Source organism: Anolis carolinensis, chromosome 4 (genome assembly GCF_035594765.1).
Source record: "Anolis carolinensis isolate JA03-04 chromosome 4, rAnoCar3.1.pri, whole genome shotgun sequence".
Lineage (NCBI taxonomy): Eukaryota > Metazoa > Chordata > Lepidosauria > Squamata > Dactyloidae > Anolis > Anolis carolinensis.
Window position 1 is genome coordinate 101723566 of NC_085844.1, and position 22678 is coordinate 101746243.

The 22678-nt window shown below is 45.4% G+C and overlaps 1 protein-coding gene across 7 annotated transcripts in view; it reads left to right on the forward strand.

Moving 5' to 3' along the window:
* trio (trio Rho guanine nucleotide exchange factor) overlaps positions 1-22678 on the forward strand; it is a 446368-nt gene that overhangs the window by 215326 nt on the left and 208364 nt on the right. For all 7 annotated transcript variants that reach the window (XM_062979400.1, XM_062979401.1, XM_062979398.1 and 4 more), the window contains 2 exons: positions 20835-20957; positions 22325-22516. In XM_062979400.1, the coding sequence (XP_062835470.1) occupies positions 20835-20957; positions 22325-22516 (315 nt within the window). The remainder of the gene's footprint in view (positions 1-20834; positions 20958-22324; positions 22517-22678) is intronic.

A 22678-nucleotide genomic window follows, 5' to 3' on the forward strand; every position in this document is an offset into this window, starting at 1 on the left:
TGTTAAGTGTACCAAAGCTAGCGTCATTTTGAGGAGAGGGAGTAGGCTGAAGCCTGTTGGTAGTAGTTTTTGCCTCAGGGGTCCCAGTGGCCTGTGAAAGTGGCGGCCAATCAGAAAGCTGGCCCATATTCCAGCTGGCCAATCAGAGAGTTGGCCCATATTCCGGCCTGCCTATCAGAAAGCTGCCACAAACACACATACATACATACATACATACATACACCGCCCGCCACATACAAACACTGACTTTTATTATATACTAGCTTGGGGACCCGGCGGTGCCCGGGTCTTTTGAGAAACCTGTGTGGCAATTTCGGTCCAGATCCGAAGTCGGATGAGTTCAGTGCTGTCTGTGTAAGGGTGAACTACAACTCCCAGAGCCAAAGGACAATCACCCTGAAACCCTGCCTGTATGCTCAGCTGGGCATGATGGGGCCGTGTGCCAAGTTTGGTCCAGATCCAAAGTCGGCTGGGTTCAGTGTTGTCTATATAAGGGTGAGCTACAACTCCCAGAGCAAGAAGTGAGTGAAGCTACTTGGTCCATCCTCCCCCAATCTTCTCCAGGATGGAAAGGGGTTCATGGCGGTTCTGTGTGGCAAGTTAGGTCCAGTTCCGTCTCTGGTGGGCATCGCAGTTGCCTGTGGGAGCCGTAGCGATTGAAAGTACTACATATCTGTCACGACCCAGGCTGCAGAACACCAATAACCATACACAGAGGCCAGAATCTATCTAATATCTTTATTGAGGAAATATATAAAGTTAATAAAAGCAAGTGTAGGAAATAGTTCAGAAGTAGACCTTTCAGGAAAGGTCAAAATTAGTCCAGAGAAACAATGTCCAATATGAAATATTAAGGTCCAAAGTTGTAATCCAGTAACCGAAACACTCACTTTGCCAAGCAAGGTGAGGGGAGAAGACAAGGTCCTTTAGTCCATGAAACTTAGGCAAGGCAAGGAAATAACTTGATTCTTGGATACAAGGCTTAATTCAAGGCAACAAAGAACAAGGAGCAAAAACAGGATCCGTGGTAAATTCGTGGCGAGGTCCGGAAGGCAAGGCTGGGTCCGAGAAGCAAAACAAGGTCCTGGGAAGCAAAGCAAGGCTGGAAACGGGAGCGTAGTCCACACACAACCTACTCCCGTAGTTGACGAATTGACTCCGCAAGATTCCTACGAGGGCAAAACACCTAAGTAGGGTCTCGTTTTCCCGCCAGAGAACAATTCTCTGGGGAACCAGAACCGAAAGCCATTCTCTGAGTCCAGATGCATGACTCCCTAAAGATTCCCATGGGAAGCAGGTTTAATCAACCATTTGTTTGGCCGCGATTCTCAGGCTTCTACGATTAGCCTGTTGAGCTCCTCTCTGTTGTTGACAATAATCACGGCGAGAAAAAGGGGGAGATTTCGGCTCAGGGCTTGTTTGGGAAACTTCTGGGAGGCAAATCTCCTGCAGGTGCAGGGGCTCCATTTCTGGCTGTGAAAGCTCCAATTCTGGCTGAAACGGTGGGAAACTGTGATGAACCATGGGCCTTGTAGTCCTGCTCAGGACATTGTAATCCCTGATGAAGATGAAAACTTGGGTTTTTTACCTTCCCAGTCTGAACTGGATTCCTCTCAGCCAGATCTTTCCCAGGCAGATCTGGAAACCTTGCACCTGCAAGAAAGTTGTGCCCCAGAAGTATGTCAAACAACCCCAGAGCCTACTTCTCCCGTGTTCTTGCGCCGGGAGTTTTGTAAACAACAGAGAAGTTTGGATTCAGCTTCGCGCAGGAGTGCGAGGATAGCAGCTAAGAATGTTGCCAATTAACATTGGTTCTCGTGAGAATCTTTAAGGAGTTTAACATCTGGTCTCAGAGTTTAGCTTTCGTTTCTGATTCCCAGAGAACCGCTCTGGTGAGAAAGTTGGACTCTATATAGGTGTTTTGCCCGCGTAGCAACTTCGCGGAGTCAATTCGTCAGCCTACGGAGCGAGTTGTGTCTGGACAGCGCGCTCCGATTCAAGCCTCGCTTCAGCTCAAGCCTTGCCTTGCTATCCAGCCTTCGCCTTGCTTCCCAGCCTTTGTTTACCTACGGACCTTGCCTTGTTTCCCAGGACTAATCCTTGCCTTGTTTCACGGATTTTACCAAGTTATTCCACGGACCTTGTTCTTGTTCTTAGTTACCTTGTTCCACGTTCAAGCCTTGTTTCAAGTATCAAGTTATTTCCTAGCCACGCTCAAGTTTTATGGACTAAAGGACCTTGTCATCTCCCCTCACTTTGCTTGGCAAAGTGAGTGTTTCGGTTATTGGATTACAACTTTGGACCTTAATATTTCTTATTGGACATTGCTTTTTTGGACTAATTCTGACCTTTCCTGAAGGGTCTAATTCTGGACTATTTTCTATACTTGTTTTTATTAACTTTATATATTCCTTCAATAAAGATATTAGTTAGATTCTGGCCTCTGTGTATGGTTATTGGTGCCTCTGCCGCCTGGGTCGTGACAGTTTGACTCCGCCACCCATAAGCACCAACTAACCGAGGCCAGGATGTCTACCGGAGCCGCGCCGGCTGGACAGCCGCTCAGCTACACCATCAGCAAGGACGAAGTGGACCGCATCCGTGACAGACTCAACGCGCAGGATGGAGAAATAAAAGGGTTGAGGGAGCGCGGAGTTCGCCTCCCGGCCATGGCGTTGCCTACCAAGTTTTCTGGAGAAGCTGCTAAGGTTCATGTTTTCCGCCGCCAATGTCAAGCTTATCTAGAGGCCCGCGATGCCGAGTTTCCCCAAGAAGACATCAAGGTGGCGTGGGTCTACAGTCTTCTAGACGGACCAGCGGCTAGCTGGGCGACGGCCCTGTTTGATCAAGCCTCCCCCCACCTGAGTTCAGCACAACGCTTCTTGGATCACCTTAAGGAGACCTGGGGAATCGAGGACAATTTGGAGGCAGCCGGTCACAAACTCCGGCGCCTCCTTCAAGGAGACAGACCCATGTCTCAGTACATAGCCGAGTTCCGCGTGCTGGCCCACAACACCGGCTGGAACGATGTAGCCCTCAGAGGACAATTTCGGGAGGGTCTCAACATTGAAATGCTGGAAGAAATCTCCAAGGTGGATCCTCCCCAGACCCTCGAGGCACTCATTGATCAATGTTTACGGGCTGAAGTCATGATTGCCAACAGGAAACAATGGGTTCGAGGCCAGGGCGGTAGAGCCGGGGCAAAACCCCCCGCTCCCGCCAGTGTTCAGCCACGTCCGGTGTGGAGACCCCCGCCGCCAACCCCATACCCCAGAGGAGGCGAGGAGGTGCCGATGCAGTTGGGCAATGTGCGTCCCAGACTAGATGCCGCCGAGAAGGCCCGTCGTCAACGCTTGAACCTCTGCTGGTACTGCGGGAACGGGGGCCACTTCGCCAGAGAGTGCCCAGCCAAAGGGAAGCCTGCCGCCCGTCTTGCGGCGGCGTCCTCCACGGAGTCGAAGGCGTCTGAGCCGACTGGCACACAGCCGGCGGGGGAAGCCAACGACCGGGTGTAGAGAGGCTCGCCAACCCGGTCAAAAAATCCATCCAAGAGCCGCCAACCGGGGTCCTGTTCCTTCTCGTGGTCACATTATGGTCAGCAAAAAGGGGACCCGTCATGATCCACGCCATGATAGACTCTGGAGCTACCAACAATTTCATCGATAGAGAGTATGCCGACTCTCTGGGATTACAATATCATGATTTCAAGAATGCCCGTGTGGTGCAAGCCATAGACGGCCGTCCCCTCAAGACGGGCCCCGTAAGCCAGTGGTCGGAACCCACCAGGATGTGGATAAGGGAACATATGGAAGAGATTTCCTTCTTTGTTACCGAGGTTCCCCATTTCCCTGTGATTTTGGGAATTCCATGGCTGACACTCCACGACCCTAACATCTCCTGGTCCAACAGAGAACTGCAGTTTGCTTCACCGTACTGCCAAAACCATTGCCTCGTAGCCAAGGTATGCCATGCCACAGACTCCGAGCCCATCATCACCTTGCCAAAGAAGTACTCCGAGTATTGGGATGTATTCAATGAGAAAGAAGCCGAAAAATTACCCCCACATAGACCTTATGACTGTGCCATTGACTTGGTGGAGGGGGCCCCGATCCCGCGAGGGCATCTCTACTCCCTGACTGAACCAGAGCAAGAAGCTCTCAGGGAATTCTTAGAGACAAACCTTCGCAAGGGGTTCATCAGACCCTCTCAATCCCCAGCCGCCTCCCCAGTGATGTTTGTGAAGAAGAAGTCAGGGGAATTACGCTTGGTGGTGGACTACAGAGCATTGAACAATATCACCAAGCGGAACAGCTATCCCCTGCCCTTAATCTCGGATCTACTGGACCGACTTCGAGGAGCCAAGGTCTACACCAAGCTGGATCTTCGGGGGGCTTATAATCTAGTTCGCATCAGAGAAGGGGACGAGTGGAAGACCGCCTTCCAGACTAAATTCGGATTATTCGAGTCCCGAGTTATGAATTTCGGTTTATGCGGAGCTCCCGCAACGTTCCAGCATTTTGTCAACGATATTTTTCAGGACTATCTAGACAGATTCTTGATAATCTACCTGGACGATTTTTTGGTGTTTTCCAGATCACAATCAGAACATGAGAACCACGTCAAAATGGTGTTGCAACGACTGCGGGATCATGGACTTTATGCCAAGCTAGAAAAATGCGCTTTTGATCTACAAGAGGTAGATTTCCTTGGCTACCGCATCTCGCCTCTAGGGCTTTCCATGGATCCAGCCAAAGTTTCAGCAGTATTGGAATGGCGGGCGCCAACTAACAAGAAAGAGGTGCAGCGTTTCTTGGGGTTCGCGAACTACTACCGCAAGTTCATTCCAGATTTTGCCCGCTGGTCCGACCCCATCACTAGCTGCATCCGTGGAAAGCAGCCTTTCCGCTGGACTGATCAAGCAGAGAAAGGGTTCCAGCAACTGAAGAAACTATTCACCTCCCAGCCAATTCTACAGCACCCAAATCCTGGAACCCCTTTTGTGGTGCAAGCGGACGCCTCTGATGTGGCAATTGGGGCTGTACTCTTACAACCGGTGGGAGATCACCTCCACCCCTGTGCCTTTTATTCTCGTCAACTAACCACACCAGAGAGGAATTACACCATTTGGGAAAAAGAACTACTGGCCATAAAGGCAGCCTTTGAAACTTGGAGACATTGGCTAGAAGGGGCCAAATTCCCCATTGAAGTCCACACTGATCATCGTAATCTAGAACATCTAAGAACTGCCCGCAAACTAAATCAGAGGCAGCAACGTTGGGCTTTATTCTTTGAACGTTTCAACTTCCAGATTCATTATGTGACCCCAGCTCAAACCAAGCAAGCAGACGCCCTGTCACGTAAACCGGAATACGCTGCAGGACGCAAGGAGACCTTTGAATCCCAACTGCTACAACCTGAGAACTTTGCCACGCTCACAGTGGGGAACACCAAATCCAGTCCCATTGGTTCAACTTCCCCTACTCCAGGACCCATCTGTGCTCAAGAAATCAGGGCTAGTCAGCAAGCAGATGCCTGGGCGCAGGACCAACTTCGCCAAGGTCTGCATTTTCCCTTTTCGCTTAAAGATGGGCTGCTCTGCTATAGAAATCATGTTTATATCCCACCCGGACCGGGCAGGGAAAAAGCGCTTCGTCTGTGTCATGACTGCAAACCAGCAGGACACTTCGGACTATTTAAAACCATGCATTTGATCCTAAGAGATTTTTGGTGGCCCAAGATCCGCAAGGATGTGGAAAAATATGTCAACACCTGCCCAGTATGCCAGCGCTCCAAGATACGAAGGGAGAAGCCCTCAGGGCTTTTGCACCCCCTTCCTACCCCATCTCGCCCATGGGAAATAATTTCCGCGGATTTCATCACTGACCTACCACCTTCCTGTGGATTCACCACGATCTTAGTGGTGGTGGACCTATTCACCAAGTTAGCCCATTTCATTCCCTGCGAAGGCCTCCCCACGGCCAAAGAAACTGCGGATCTATTTCTTCAGCATGTTTTCAGACTACATGGATTGCCCAAGAGTTTAGTCACAGACCGTGGATCTCAATTCACCTCTCGTTTTTGGAAGGCACTACAAAAACTACTGGGCATAGACTCTCGCTTATCTTCAGCTCATCATCCCCAAACAGATGGGCAAACGGAGCGCACCAATGCCACTTTGGAGCAGTATCTTCGCTGTTATGTAAACTACCAACAGGACAATTGGGCTTCTCTGTTACCACTGTCTGAGTTTGCCTACAATAATGGAGTTCAAGCTTCTACAAAAGAAACGCCGTTCTTTGCAAACTACGGTTTCCATCCACGTTTCTTTCCCCCTGTCATTGAAACTTCAGAAGTTCCCGCAGCAGAGGATTGGCTGCAGGAACTCACAGCGGTGCAACAACTTTTGCTCCAGCAACTGGACCAAGCCAAGGAGGACTATAAACGCCACGCTGACAAACACCGCCAGCCGGGCCCCGAAATCAAGGTAGGAGATCGGGTTTTCCTGTCCACTCGCTTTCTGCCCTCCCACCGCCCATGCCGGAAGTTAGATGCCCGCTTCATTGGCCCCTATCCAGTGGTGGCGCAATTAAACCCCGTGACTTTCAAACTCCAACTTCCGCGTTCAATGCGCATTCACCCAGTGTTTCACCGTTCCCTGCTCCTTCCGGCGGATGGTGTGCGTCCTGATACAGACCAACCGGCCCCCCCTCCTGTTTTGATGAATGGGGAGGAGGAGTTCGAGGTTGAGGACATTTTGGATTCTCGCTTTCATCGCCGCCGCCTACAATATCTCATTGACTGGGTGGGTTTTGGGCCTGAGGAACGCTCTTGGGAAGACGCCTCCACAGTCCATGCTCCTGATCTAACCCGTCGCTTCCATCTGACCTATCCCACCAAACCGCGACCTCGCGCCTCGGGGAGAGGACCCCAGTTTGGGAGGGGCCCTGAGGAGGGGGATAGTGTGATGAACCATGGGCCTTGTAGTCCTGCTCAGGACATTGTAATCCCTGATGAAGATGAAAACTTGGGTTTTTTACCTTCCCAGTCTGAACTGGATTCCTCTCAGCCAGATCTTTCCCAGGCAGATCTGGAAACCTTGCACCTGCAAGAAAGTTGTGCCCCAGAAGTATGTCAAACAACCCCAGAGCCTACTTCTCCCGTGTTCTTGCGCCGGGAGTTTTGTAAACAACAGAGAAGTTTGGATTCAGCTTCGCGCAGGAGTGCGAGGATAGCAGCTAAGAATGTTGCCAATTAACATTGGTTCTCGTGAGAATCTTTAAGGAGTTTAACATCTGGTCTCAGAGTTTAGCTTTCGTTTCTGATTCCCAGAGAACCGCTCTGGTGAGAAAGTTGGACTCTATATAGGTGTTTTGCCCGCGTAGCAACTTCGCGGAGTCAATTCGTCAGCCTACGGAGCGAGTTGTGTCTGGACAGCGCGCTCCGATTCAAGCCTCGCTTCAGCTCAAGCCTTGCCTTGCTATCCAGCCTTCGCCTTGCTTCCCAGCCTTTGTTTACCTACGGACCTTGCCTTGTTTCCCAGGACTAATCCTTGCCTTGTTTCACGGATTTTACCAAGTTATTCCACGGACCTTGTTCTTGTTCTTAGTTACCTTGTTCCACGTTCAAGCCTTGTTTCAAGTATCAAGTTATTTCCTAGCCACGCTCAAGTTTTATGGACTAAAGGACCTTGTCATCTCCCCTCACTTTGCTTGGCAAAGTGAGTGTTTCGGTTATTGGATTACAACTTTGGACCTTAATATTTCTTATTGGACATTGCTTTTTTGGACTAATTCTGACCTTTCCTGAAGGGTCTAATTCTGGACTATTTTCTATACTTGTTTTTATTAACTTTATATATTCCTTCAATAAAGATATTAGTTAGATTCTGGCCTCTGTGTATGGTTATTGGTGCCTCTGCCGCCTGGGTCGTGACAGAAACCTAAGTTTTCCTCTTCATCTGTCATAACAGCGCTAGGAACGGGACTACATGGCCCATGAGTCATCACACTATCCCCCTCCTCAAGCCCCCTCTCAAAAATGGGCTCTCTCCCCGAGGTGCGGGGCCGCGGCTTGGCGGGGTAGGTCTGATGGAAGCGGCGGGTTAAATCGGGGGCATGGACTGTGGAAGCGTCTTCCCAAGAGCGTTCTTCGGGGCCAAAACCCACCCAGTCAATGAGATACTGAAGGCGGCGGCGATGAAAGCGAGAATCCAAAATGTCCTGAACCTCGAATTCCTCCTCCCCATCCACTAAAACAGGAGTGGGGGCCGGCCGGTCTGCATCAGGGCGCACACCATCCGCCGGAAGGAGCAGGGAGCGATGAAACACTGGGTGAATGCGCATAGAGCGCGGAAGTTGGAGTTTGAAAGTCACGGGGTTTAGTTGCGCCACCACTGGATAGGGACCAATGAAACGGGCGTCTAGCTTCCGGCAGGGACGGTGGGAGGGCAAGAAGCGAGTGGACAGAAAAACCCGGTCTCCTACCTTGATTTCGGGGCCCGGCTGGCGATGACTGTCAGCGTGGCGTTTGTAGTCCTCCTTGGCTTGAGCTAGTTGCTGGAGCAAAAGTTGTTGCACCGCTGTGAGTTCTTGCAGCCAGTCCTCCGCTGCGGGAACTTCTGAGGTTTCAATGACAGAAGGAAAGAAACGTGGATGGAAGCCGTAGTTTGCAAAGAACGGGGTTTCTTTAGTTGAAGCCTGGACACCATTGTTGTAGGCAAACTCCGACAGCGGCAACAGGGAAGCCCAATTGTCCTGCTGATAGTTTACATAACAGCGAAGGTACTGTTCCAAAGTGGCATTGGTGCGCTCAGTTTGTCCATCCGTTTGGGGATGGTGAGCCGAAGATAAACGAGAGTCTATGCCCAATAGTTTTTGTAGTGCTTTCCAGAAACGAGAGGTGAATTGAGACCCACGGTCTGTGACCAAACTCTTGGGCAAACCATGTAGTCTGAAAACATGTTGAAGGAATAAATCTGCAGTCTCTTTGGCCGTGGGGAGGCCATCGCAGGGAATGAAATGGGCTAACTTGGTAAAAAGGTCCACCACCACTAGGATCGTGGTGAATCCAAGGGAAGGTGGTAGCTCAGTGATAAAATCCGCAGAAATTATCTCCCATGGACGGGATGGAGTAGGAAGGGGATGCAGTAGCCCTGAGGGCCTCTCCCTTCTTGTCTTGGAACGCTGGCATACCGGGCAGGTATTGACATATTTTTCCACATCCTTGCGGATCTTGGGCCACCAGAAATCTCTTAGGATCAAGTGCATGGTTTTAAATAGTCCGAAATGCCCTGCTGGCTTGCAATCATGACACAGACGAAGTGCCTTTTCCCTGCCCGGTCCGGGAGGGATGTAGACATGATTTCTATAGCAAAGTAACCCATCCTTAAGCGAGAAGGGAAATTGTAGTCCTTGACGAAGTTGATCTTGAGCCCAGGCATCCGCCTGTTGACTGGCCCTGATTTCCTGAGCACAAAGGGGCCCTGGAGAAGAGGGAGTTGATTCAATTGGAGTGGATTTGGTGTTCCCCACTGTGAGCGTGGCAAAGTTCTCGGGCTGCAGCAATTGGGATTCAAAGGTCTCTCTGCGCCCTGCAGCATATTCTGGTTTCCGTGATAGAGCATCTGCTTGCTTGGTCTGAGCTGGGGTTACATAATGAATCTGGAAGTCAAAACGTTCAAAGAATAAAGCCCAGCGCTGTTGCCTCTGATTCAACTTGCGGGCAGTTCTTAGATGCTCTAGATTCCGATGATCAGTATGGACCTCAATGGGAAATTTGGCCCCTTCTAACCAATGTCTCCAATTTTCAAATGCTGCCTTTATGGCCAAAAGTTCTTTTTCCCAAATGGTGTAATTTCTCCCTGGGGCTGTTAGTTGACGGGAGTAGAAGGCACAAGGGTGAAGATGATCTCCCACTGGTTGCAAGAGTACAGCCCCAATTGCCACATCGGAGGCGTCAGCCTGCACCACAAAAGGGGTTTTAGGATCTGGGTGCTGAAGGATTGGCTGGGACGTGAATAATTTCTTTAGTTGCTGGAACCCTTTCTCTGCTTGTTCCGTCCAGCGGAAGGGCTGTTTCCCACGGATGCAGCTGGTGATTGGATCAGACCAGCGGGCAAAGTCTGGAATGAACTTGCGGTAATAGTTCGCGAACCCCAAGAAACGTTGCACCTCTTTCTTGTTGGTTGGCGCCCGCCATTCCAATACTGCTGAAACCTTTGCCGGGTCCATGGAGAGCCCTAGTGGCGAGACACGGTATCCCAGGAAATCTACCTCTTGTAGATCAAAAGCGCATTTTTCCAGCTTGGCATAAAGCCCATGATCCCGCAATCGTTGTAACACCATTCTGACGTGGTTCTCATGTTCCGATTGTGATCTAGAAAACACCAAAAAATCGTCCAGGTAGATGATCAAGAACCGATCTAGATAATCCTGAAAGATATCATTGACAAAATGCTGGAACGTTGCGGGAGCTCCACATAAACCATAATTCATGACCAGGGACTCGAATAATCCGAATTTAGTCTGGAAGGCGGTTTTCCACTCGTCCCCCTCCCTGATGCGAACTAGATTATAAGCCCCCCGAAGATCCAGCTTGGTGTAAACCTCGGCCCCTCGTAGCCGATCTAATAGGTCCGAGATCAAAGGCAGGGGATAACGGTTCCGCTTAGTGATATTGTTCAATGCTCTATAGTCCACCACCAAGCGTAGATCCCCTGACTTCTTTTTCACAAACATCACTGGGGAAGCGGCTGGGGATTGAGAGGGTCTGATGAACCCCTTGCGGAGGTTTGACTCTATGAACTCCCTGAGAGCTTCTTGCTCTGGTTCAGTCAAGGAGTAGAGGTGTCCTCGCGGGATCGGGGCCCCCTCCACTAAGTCAATGGCACAGTCATAAGGCCTATGCGGGGGTAGTCTCTCGGCCTCTTTTTCATTGAAAACATCCCAAAAGTCTGAGTATTTCTTGGGCAAGGTGATGATGGGTTCAGCGTCTGTGGCGTGACAGACCTTGGCTACGAGACAATGGTTTTGGCAATATTTAGAAGCAAACTGCAGTTCTCTGTTGGTCCAAGAGATGCTAGGGTCGTGGAGGGTCAGCCATGGAATCCCCAAAATCACAGGGAAGTGAGGAACCTCGGTAACAAAGAAGGAAATCTCTTCCATGTGTTCCCTTATCCACATTCTGGTGGGTTCCGACCATTGGCTTACTGGCCCTGTCTTGAGGGGGCGGCCGTCTATGGCTTGCACCACCCGGGCGTTCTTGAAATCGTGATATTGTAATCCCAGAGAGTCGGCATACTCTCTATCAATGAAATTGTTTGTGGCTCCTGAGTCTATCATGGCATGGATCATGACGGGTCCTTTTTTCGCTGACCAGAAGGTGACCACTAGGAGAAAAAGGACCCCGGTTGGCGGCTCTTGAGTGGGGCTTTTGACCGGGTTGGCGAGCCTCTCTACGCCCGGTCGCTGGCTTCCCCCACCGGCTTTGCCCCAGTCGCCTCTGACGTCTTCGTCTCCATGGAGGACGCCGCCACCAGACGAGCGGCGGGTTTTCCTTTGGCTGGGCACTCTCTGGCAAAGTGGCCCCCGTTTCCGCAGTACCAACAGAGGTTTAAACGTTGGCAGCGCGCCTTCTCGGCTACATCCAATCTGGGACGCACGTTGCCCAACTGCAACGGCACCTCCTCGCTTCCTCTGGGGTATGGGGCTGGTGGCGGGGGTCTCCACACTGGACGTGGCTGGATGCCGGCGGGAGCGGGAGGTTTTGCTCCGGCTCTTCCACTCTGGCCTCGGATCCACTGCTTCCTGTTGGCAAGCATGACTTCAGCTCGTAAACATTGATCAATGAGTCTTTCAAGAGAGTTTGGAGGGTCCACTTTGGAGATTTCCTCCAACATCTCGATGTTAAGACCCTCCCGAAACTGTCCTCTGAGGGCTATGTCATTCCAGCCGGTGTTTTGGGCCAGCACTCGGAACTCGGCTATGTACTGGGACAAGGGCCTGTCCCCTTGGGAAAGGCGCCGGAGTTTGTGGCCGGCCGTCTCTAAATTGTCCTCGATCCCCCAAGTCGCCTTAAGGTGATCCAAGAAGTTTAGCGTGGAACTTAGGTGCGGGGAGGCTTGATCGAACAGTGCCGTCGCCCAATTGGCTGCTGGCCCGTCTAGGAGACTATAAATCCATGCCACCTTGATGTCTTCTTGGGGAAACTCGGCATTTCGGGCCTCTAGGTATGCCTGGCATTGACGACGGAAAACATGAACCTTGGAAGCCTCTCCAGAAAACTTGGTGGGCAACGCCAGGGCAGGGAGACGGGCTCCACGTTCCTTCAAGCCCCGTATTTCTCCCTCCTGCGCATGGAGCATATCCCGGATCCTGTCCACTTCATCCTTGGCGATGGTGTAGCTGAGTGGTTGGTCACCCGGTCCGGCTCCGGTAGACATTCTGGCCTAGGTTAATTGGTGCTTAGGGTGGCGGAGTCAAACTGTCACGACCCAGGCTGCAGAACACCAATAACCATACACAGAGGCCAGAATCTATCTAATATCTTTATTGAGGAAATATATAAAGTTAATAAAAGCAAGTGTAGGAAATAGTTCAGAAGTAGACCTTTCAGGAAAGGTCAAAATTAGTCCAGAGAAACAATGTCCAATATGAAATATTAAGGTCCAAAGTTTTAATCCAGTAACCGAAACACTCACTTTGCCAAGCAAGGTGAGGGGAGAAGACAAGGTCCTTTAGTCCATGAAACTTAGGCAAGGCAAGGAAATAACTTGATTCTTGGATACAAGGCTTAATTCAAGGCAACAAAGAACAAGGAGCAAAAACAGGATCCGTGGTAAATTCGTGGCGAGGTCCGGAAGGCAAGGCTGGGTCCGAGAAGCAAAACAAGGTCCTGGGAAGCAAAGCAAGGCTGGAAACGGGAGCGTAGTCCACACACAACCTACTCCCGTAGTTGACGAATTGACTCCGCAAGATTCCTACGAGGGCAAAACACCTAAGTAGGGTCTCGTTTTCCCGCCAGAGAACAATTCTCTGGGGAACCAGAACCGAAAGCCATTCTCTGAGTCCAGATGCATGACTCCCTAAAGATTCCCATGGGAAGCAGGTTTAATCAACCATTTGTTTGGCCGCGATTCTCAGGCTTCTGCGATTAGCCTGTTGAGCTCCTCTCTGTTGTTGACAATAATCACGGCGAGAAAAAGGGGGAGATTTCGGCTCAGGGCTTGTTTGGGAAACTTCTGGGAGGCAAATCTCCTGCAGGTGCAGGGGCTCCATTTCTGGCTGTGAAAGCTCCAATTCTGGCTGAAACGGTGGGAAACCTAAGTTTTCCTCTTCATCTGTCATAACAGCGCTAGGAACGGGACTACATGGCCCATGAGTCATCACAATATCCCATCACCCATGGTCCATTGTCCCGCAAATGGCACCAGGGCGTAAAGTGCGTCATGGGGATGAAGTGTGCGAAGTTTGGTCCTGGTCCGTCATTCCTGGTGGTCACAGTGGCCTGTGATAGTGGCAGCCAATCAGAAAGCTGCCACATACACACATACATACACCGCCCACCGCATACAAACATTGACTTTTATTATATATATAGATATAGATATAGATAGATATAGATATAGATTATGCTCTGCTATAAAATGTAAGACTAATGAGAGAAAACAATGAGTCTGCCAGCCTCTTTGGCTATCTTCCTTAGAAGATTTTTTAAAAAATGAGATTAAAGGTGATATGTGGTATGACTTTTTACTTTTGTCTCACTGTATTCTTACTCTATTGGTCAATTGGAATATTAGGAGTAGGGTTGGAAAGACTTCTGTTTGAGAACGTGTAGAATTTCTATAGGTCAGAGTAGACATTATTAGACTAGATGAACCTATGGTTGGGTATAATAATAATAATAATAATAATAATAATAATAATAATAATAATAATAATAAACTTTATTTATACCCCGCCACCATCTCCCCAACGGGGACTCGGGGCGGCTTACATGGGGCCATGCCCAGAACAATACAATATAACACAATATAAATAGAACAACAAATCATAACACATTGAACAATACAATAAATGATAATATACACTACATTACGAAAAATCAGAAGAACAATAAAACAAGGAAGTTTCATATCTGCTTTCTGTTCCAAGCACCCACTAACTACATTGAATTGTGTGTTCAGTTTCTGAGAGTGAGCAGGACCATGTGGTCCTTCAGAAACTTTTAGGCTGAAACTCTAGTCGTCTTTCCCTGGGATTAGGAGTGTCATCTGGAAATAGTGAAACTTGCTGTCCAAGGGTGTATCTGCACTGTAGAATTAATACAGAATTCCATAGCATTGAGTAATTGCAGTTGAAGTTTGTCAAACTGCATTCTTTCGACTGTGTAGATACACCCCAGTTTTATCTGGAATACCCCAAATCTGATGTAAATAATTAAGACGGAAATCCCCAAATGTATCAATCCCTAGTAAAAATGGTAATATATCATAACGAGATGTTAGCTGTATCATTGATGCAAGAGTTCTTGCAGATAGATCTTTCATATCTGAAGTTCTACTTTAAAAAAAAAATATTTCCCCACTTTTCAGCTACAGTTTGGATGCTCCATTAAAACAAAAGTAGGGAGTAATCAACCCTACTTTGCATGTAATCAACTAACTTAATTTTGTAGTAGGAGCTTCTGCTTTTTACTACTTTTGCTTACAATGTACAGTAATTTGGTTTCTAACGACCAAAATATTGGACAGCCCTAATGTGGTGTGGGGAAAGGAAATGAAAATGCCAATATTGATGAAGCAAGCTGCTGGAAATGTTCATAGCAAGGACATACCGACAATGACATCTGTTTCCTCTGAAGCAACAAGGACACATGGGAGAACCTTGAGCCAGTGTGCTGGCAGAGCATTCCCAGTCTCTTCAACAATGTTGGTTTGATTAGTGAATTCTGGGTAAAAAGGAACCAGTGCAAGTCCAAAGCTGACGTAAGCCGTAACCATGATTGAAGGCTGGAAGAATTGCTTCTAAGAGATGAGACCATGTAATAGTTTTCACACTTACAGTGACCTTTTTGAGGCATCCTGGTAAGCTACATCCAATAGCCAGCATTACAGTGAAACATCTGAAGACATTTACAAACCAAGAAAAGCCCTCCCTTCTGCATAGAGCAGCTGAGTTTTCCTTTCCTCTAATTCAAACAACTATGAGAATGTCTGGCTGGTGCCAGTCTTTGGCTGTAGAAGGCAGTTAAAAATAAATGTTTGCCTTATGGCTCTGTAATATCTCTGACTAATATAAGCAGAAGTGGAAGGTCTGATGAGTGAATGTCTGTGGACTCCAAGATGAATCTTGGCTTACATACAGTACATAGTTCCTGAAAATATTACTTGGACAGGCTTGAATTAAACTACACTTTTAAGGAATTGCATTTCAGTTGCTCTCTAGTGCTTGCCAGAATGATGCATCTGTAGAGAATTTGTGGAATAGAGAACATCTTGCTTTTGTTACTGCCTTACTTACAATAGTATGGTAATGTGTACTTTGGCTTCAGAACCCTGAATGTTCAGTTATTGAGTAGATTCTGATTAATTACCTTGGGGCCTAGTGTGAATTGAAAGCAGAATCTATGTCAGATGATGCAATTAGAACTGTGCAAATTAATGTTAAGAATGTAGGATCAGCTTATCAATCAGAAAAAAAACCTGTATTTCAGTATATTATACCTTTGGATAATCTTTTTTACACTAACATGTTTGCCAGAGGCCACTCCCAGAAGCCATGGAAAAGTTGTCTTTTTTCAGAAAACTCTAGGGCATGTTCTTGACTCAAGTGGGATGCAGGTGAGGCCTTTTTAGTTCTGTGTAACCGCCAAATATATCCCAAAGGGTACTTGGTGATACAGCATGGAAAGACAATGGAGGTCATAGATATGGTATCTTCCAAGCAGAATATATCTTTCACTGTTCCTCCTTTTGTTCACAGACTCCTGATTCCTTGGTCCTTCTACACTGCCCTATATCCCAGGATCTGATCCCAGATTATATGCTTGAAACTGGATTATATGAATCTCCACTGTCAGATAATCTGAGATAAGAGGGTTGTAATGATCTAATAACGACTGAGGTTCTTTCAGGCAGGGGGGGGGGAACTTTTTGAATCCCACCTCTGCCACCAATTGTGGAGAAGGATGATGTTTTTATTAAATTATATTATATATATAACTATATCCGCTGCCACCAGTTATTAAAAATGTTTATTTATGCTGCCACCGGAGATAAAGATGTTTATAATGCGGCCACCAGATGTTAAGGAGATTATCAGCTCTTGCCACCACTATTGGAAGATTTAGCCACTGGCTACTTAGAGAGGAGACTTTTAAAATTTTATGTTTCTTCTTTTTTCTTCTTGTTTATTCTTGATGTGTGTATATATGATAGAGACTGAGATGTTTGAGAGAACAATAACACGTTTATTGAGGCACAAGCTTAATGGTTACAATTCTCACTTAGAGGCACTTTGATTGACAGTTGCAAAGCTAGAATGAGGTGATTCAAACTTCTTAAAATGTCACTTCTTTCTTTACTACTCTAAACTGCAGTCACCCTATGAATTTCAATCACAGCCTATCTGTTCCTTATCTGGAAACAGACTACCTTAAAATAAGTCACCAAACTTATTTTAAACTGACTCAAATAAGCACTTGAGCCTCCCTGATTCTCCAACTGAGAATCAGTCTTCACTGTAATTCATCCGATTACAGACTACCTAAAATAAGTCACCAAACTTATTTTAAATTGACTCAAAATGACCAATTGAGTCTCCCTGATCCCCTAACTTAGGATCAGCCTTCCCTGAGCTTCTACAGAGCCCAGACTAAAATCAACCTTCCCTGTGGTTCTCTGACCACAGACTGAGTTTCCCTCCAAATTCTACTCTCTCTTCAGCTAACCCAGTTGGCTCCGCCCCCTTCTCCATGGCAACCAGACTCTGAGTGCTGAGTAACTGAAATATTAACCCTTTTTAAAACACAGTTAAAAATGGCATCTGTAAATAAAAAAATCACACTTTGTTACAAGGATAATCTGGGATCAGATCCTGAGATATAGGGACAGTGTGGAAGGGGCCTTAGAAGTTGGAAAGCCAGCATGGTAGACAGAATGTAGACAGAAGCAGTATTTTCTAATAAAGGAATATCTATGAAGTATTGGCATTATGGAGGTTATGTTGAAATTAAAGAAATTATAAACTATCCAGATTTCAACCACTTCCAAACAGAATGGTTATGATTTCTAATTTTTGTATGTAAGAAGGACTTTTGGCACTTAACAGTTTTTTTGTGTGTGTCAGGAGCGACTTGAGAGACTGCAGACTTGCCTAACAGATAAAGTAGACCAAAGTTCTAATGAATAGAACAATATATAGTATAAAGCAGTATCTCTTCCTACTCATCTATATATATATAAAAGGATAAAAAATGTCGGCCTAGGACAAAACAACAAAACTACACATCCCAGAAACACTAAACTTGGCAACACAACCCCTCGTCCATGCCTCTACGTTCATGCAACAAAAAGAAAAGAAAAATAAAGTCCTAATTAAAGGGAAAGGAATAATTGTTTTTTATCCAATTGCTGCCAGTTACAAGGCTAAACTCTGCCCACTTGGTCTCCTAGCAACTTACTCAGCCCAGGGGACAGGCACAGTTAGGCCTCAGGCCTCTTCCAGACTGCCTATAAGATACAGATTATCTGATTTTAACTGGATTATATGGCAGTGTAGACTCAAGGCCCTTCCACACAGCTATATAATCCATTTATAATCTTATATTATCTGCTTGGCACTAGATTATCTTGACTCTACACTGCCATATAATCCACTTCAGTGTGCATTTTATACAGCTATGAAGAAGGGGCCTCATATAATCCAGTTCTAAGAAGATAATATAAGATTATAAATATACAGTAGAGTCTCACTTATCCAACATAAACAGGCCAGCAGAACGTTGGATAAGTGAATATGTTGGATAATAAGAAGGGATTTAGGAAAATCTGATTAAACATCATATTAGGTAATGATTATACAAATTAAGCACCAAACATCATGTTATACAACAAATTTGACAGAAAAAGTAGTTTAATGCTCAATAATGCTATGTTGTAATTACTGTATTTACAAATTTAGCATCAAAATATCACAATGAATTTAAAACATTGACTACAAAAACATTGACTACTAAATGGCAGACTGCGTTGGATAATCCAAAACACTGGATAAGCGAATGTTGGATAAGTGAGATTCTACTGTAATATGAAATAATTACTGTGGTAATCCAGTCCAACCCAATTCTGCCATGGAGGACACAATCCAAGCACGCCCAACAGATGACCACCCAGCCTCTCAATAATAATAATAATAATAATAATAATAATAATAATAATAATAATAATAATAATAATAATAATATCATCATACAATCATAAGGTTAGGAGACACCCCTAAGGATCATCCAGTTCAACTTCCTTCCACCATACAGGACAACACAAACCAAGCACTCCTGACAGATGCCCATCCAAGATCTGCACAGTAATAATACAAATCGAATCATAGCATCAGACAGTTAGGAGACACCCCTAAAGGCCATCCAATCCAACCCAGTTCTGCCATGCAGGACACAATCCAAGCACTCCCAACAGATGGCCAGCCAGCCTCTCAATACTAATACTACTACTAATAATAACAAGAACAACATCATCATCATACAATCCTAAGGTTTGGAGTGATCCCTAAGGATCATCCAGATCAACTTTCTTCTACCATGCAGGAGGACACAATCCAAGCACTCCTGACAGATCGCCATCCAGCCTCTACATAATAATGATGATGAAGATGATGATGATGATGATGATGATGATGATAATAATAATAATAATAATAATAATAATAAGAAGAAGAAGAATAGAAGCATAGAATCCAAGAGTTTGGAGAGACCCCTAAGGGCCATCCAGCCCAACCCTTTCTACTATGCAGCAGGACACAATCCAAGCATTCACAACACGTGGACAACGTATAAATACTATACAATACTACACAGGGACATAGACCCCCTCTACCCTCACCACTTTCACAGTACACAAACAACCAAATGCATACTAAACATAAAGACAACCATACAACAGACATTCAATACCACCACTACCTCAACAAGTTCTCACCAACACCACCAGACAACGCCACAGCAACGCGTGGCCAGGCACAGCTAGTTGCTTTATATAGAGATAATTCGTTCTGGGATCTCTTTATCTCTAAAACCAAAATTGTTAAAGAGAAGTTGTTAATAGTCAAAAAATGTGCTCTATGGTTGGAATCAGTGATGATAATTTCTGAATAAGGGTTGTCCTACAAAAGGTGGTGACGTAAAAAGTGCCACTGCTGTTGGAGGAAACAGTCACATTTCATAAGAAACAGTGAAACAGCACTATTATGTCTCCTGACTGTTGAGTCCAGTTCTCTTTGAAATTAAATGAATACCTATGATGATATACCAGTACTAAATATTTATTCTTGATCACTGTAGTTTTCTCATTGTAACGTTTTGGACAAGCAACTGTGGATAAACCAAAACAACCTTTACCTTCTTGGTTATGATAGTTGTATTTTGCTCTGCTTTTGAACATATCTAGTGCCTCCAATGATGTGGTTACACCCCGGCATAACTTTCTTCAAGTGTGTTAACACTTTTTAGATTAGAAGAAAATTTGACGGAGTGTGATAACTTTACCTGCTTTTCAGAAGGCAAATATAAATCCTACCCCTTTGAAATAGTATTAGGAATCCTGGCAATTAAACTGATCTGCAGTTTCTTCAGGCCAGTCTGGGGGAAGTAAAATAATACAACTTTAACTTGCTGAATGTGTGGCTATAAAATGCTGTGATGGCCATTGGTATGAATATTTCTAAAAAGGGATTAGACATACCTGTGGAGAACAAATCTTTTAATGATAGGTCACCATAATGCAGAACTGGGCTGTAATTGTTTCAAAGCAGTTTAGCTCTAAAATACTAGTTTCTTGGGGGAGGCAGGAGACGTTGGCAGAGAATCATTGCTCTCATGCCCTTTTTATTAGATTTTCCATGGTTCATTGCTGTGTGAATATGTGTGTGAGAAAGATTGTTGTGCTAGATGAAATTTTGCTCTGATTCCTTAAAATAGCCCTTATATTTGTAAAATATGCAAGTACCACATAGACCCATAGAAGGCATTTGTTTTCCTTGTCTTGTGAACACTTCAGGAACCATCTCTCCCCCTTGGATACTTCACAGTATGAGGTCCAGTGCCCAGGAAGCAGCATTAGATTGCTCCGCTGCCACTGACATGTTTATTGTGGTCAGCTGTTATTGTATATTAATTCACTATGTTCAGTGGTGAGCATTCTTCATGTCTGTGCAAAATCTGGCACAGGAAATGTTCCCAAGGTCTGTGTGGCACTCAACTACCTTTGTGAAAACCATCAGTGCCATGAGAGCAGATCAACGTGGCCTCTAGGCAATGGCTAATTTTTGTGCCACCTTACTCTGCTTGAGAGCTGAGCCAGTCCTAGTTGGACCTTAGCCAGTATTAATTTGAAATGGAAATATTTGCCATTGATAGGCTTCCTTGAATTTTTATTTAGTTGTTTCTTTTTGCTGCCAATATTCAAAAAAATTTCAGAATATTGACAAGAAGAAATCTGAATCAATTGAAAAGTTTATATGTAATAAAGCAAAGCCGAAACCATTTAAAATGCTTTAGAAGCATATAGTTGGGATTTTTTCTTGTTAAATGTTCTTTTGCAGGTACTGGACTGGATTGAAAACCATGGAGAAGCCTTTCTTAGCAAACACACAGGAGTTGGGAAGTCCTTACATCGAGCAAGAGCTCTACAGAAACGCCATGAGGACTTTGAAGAAGTGGCACAAGTAAGAAACATATTTGGCATTACCTTGGCTGTGTAGGATATAAAACAGTGCTTTTAAGAATATTGTTTTAAAACAGAATGGACTGAAATTTTGACCAACATAATTTTGGCTACAGCATGTAGTTAGATAATTTCCTTGTTATTTTGCTTCTGAAATGTGACTGAAAAGAAGCTTCCCAGTTTTGTTGCTGAAATGTGCAATTGCTTGGTTCAAAATATGGATCTCAACAGCTTGCGGTTCTTGCTTCCAGTAAAAGGCAAACATTACACACATCCCGTGTTCTCTTCCAAGACAATTTCTGATGAAATTCAGAGCCAGAGATTACTTTCCAATTAGCCACTTACCCAAATGTTGCTGAGCCTCTTTCCTCCCCAACCCAATACTTGCATTATTGCTTTGCTACCCTTGTAAGGACATACCATTTTCACCATGTATCTAAGATATCTCACTAGATGTTGGAGCCCTAGGAAGTAATATATGCCCAAAGTTCCAAACATCTGGAACATGTCTTGTGATGGTATTGTACTTGGGAAAGAAGGAATACTCAGGAACAGGATATGTAGGAAGAGTGAACAAGAAGCTTAAGTGGGTATGTTTTGCTTTTTTTTTATTATCCAAACAATATCAGTATGCAAATAAAATACCAGTTTGATTGGGATACAGTAATGTGTGTAACAGAATTCAGAACTGAATATATACATGGAATTCAGGCTTAGATGCTGAAATCCCCGACTCCTTGACTAATACATTGGTATGAAGGATGGTTTGACTAATAGTGATAGCAATGATTGTAAATGTTCAGAATTAATCTACAGTAGAGTCTCACTTATCCAACCTCCGTTTATCCAACATTCTGTATTATCCAACGTGGTCTGCCTTTTAGTAGTCAATGTTTTTGTGGTCAGTGTTTTCAATACATTGCGATGTTTTGGTTCTAAATGAGTAAATATAGTAATTACTACATAACATTGCCGTGTATTGAACTGCTTTTTCTGTTGATTTCTTGTGAAACATGATGTTTTGGTGCTTAATTTGTAAAATCATAACGTAATTTGATGTTTTAACAGGCTTTTTCTTAACCCTTCCTTATTATCCAACATTTCTGCTTATCCAACGTTCTCCTGGTCCATTTATGTTGGATAAGCAAGACTTTATTGTACTTGCAATTTGGCATATGTGATTGCAAAAAGTTTAAAGCATTGATCCAAGTTAGTTATGTGAACGTTAGACAAAATGACAAGCTTCTGTGACTCATTACATGCTGTGAGAATGTTCTCTGTTGGTATCTTGTGCAGCAGTCATACATCGACATGTTTGCAGATAGATCTTTTTGGACTGATCACCCCTCTCTCCTGCTTTTTCCACAGAACACTTATACCAATGCAGACAAGTTGCTAGAAGCAGCGGAACAGCTAGCCCAGACAGGAGAGTGCGACCCTGAAGAGATTTATCAAGCAGCCCATCAGTTAGAAGACAGGATTCAAGATTTTGTTCGGCGTGTTGAGCAGCGAAAGATCCTCCTGGACATGTCTGTGTCTTTTCACACCCATGTTAAAGAGGTAAGTAACCAACAAACCACAAAGAGTAAATGTTAATAATAGCTCTGGGGATGCGTCAGCTCACCAGTTCTTTACCTCACTTTCAGACTGACCTGAAGAAGACTACTACTAGGTTTGAACAAGCATTTGACAGAATAACCTCCAATGGGTCATCTCCTCAGT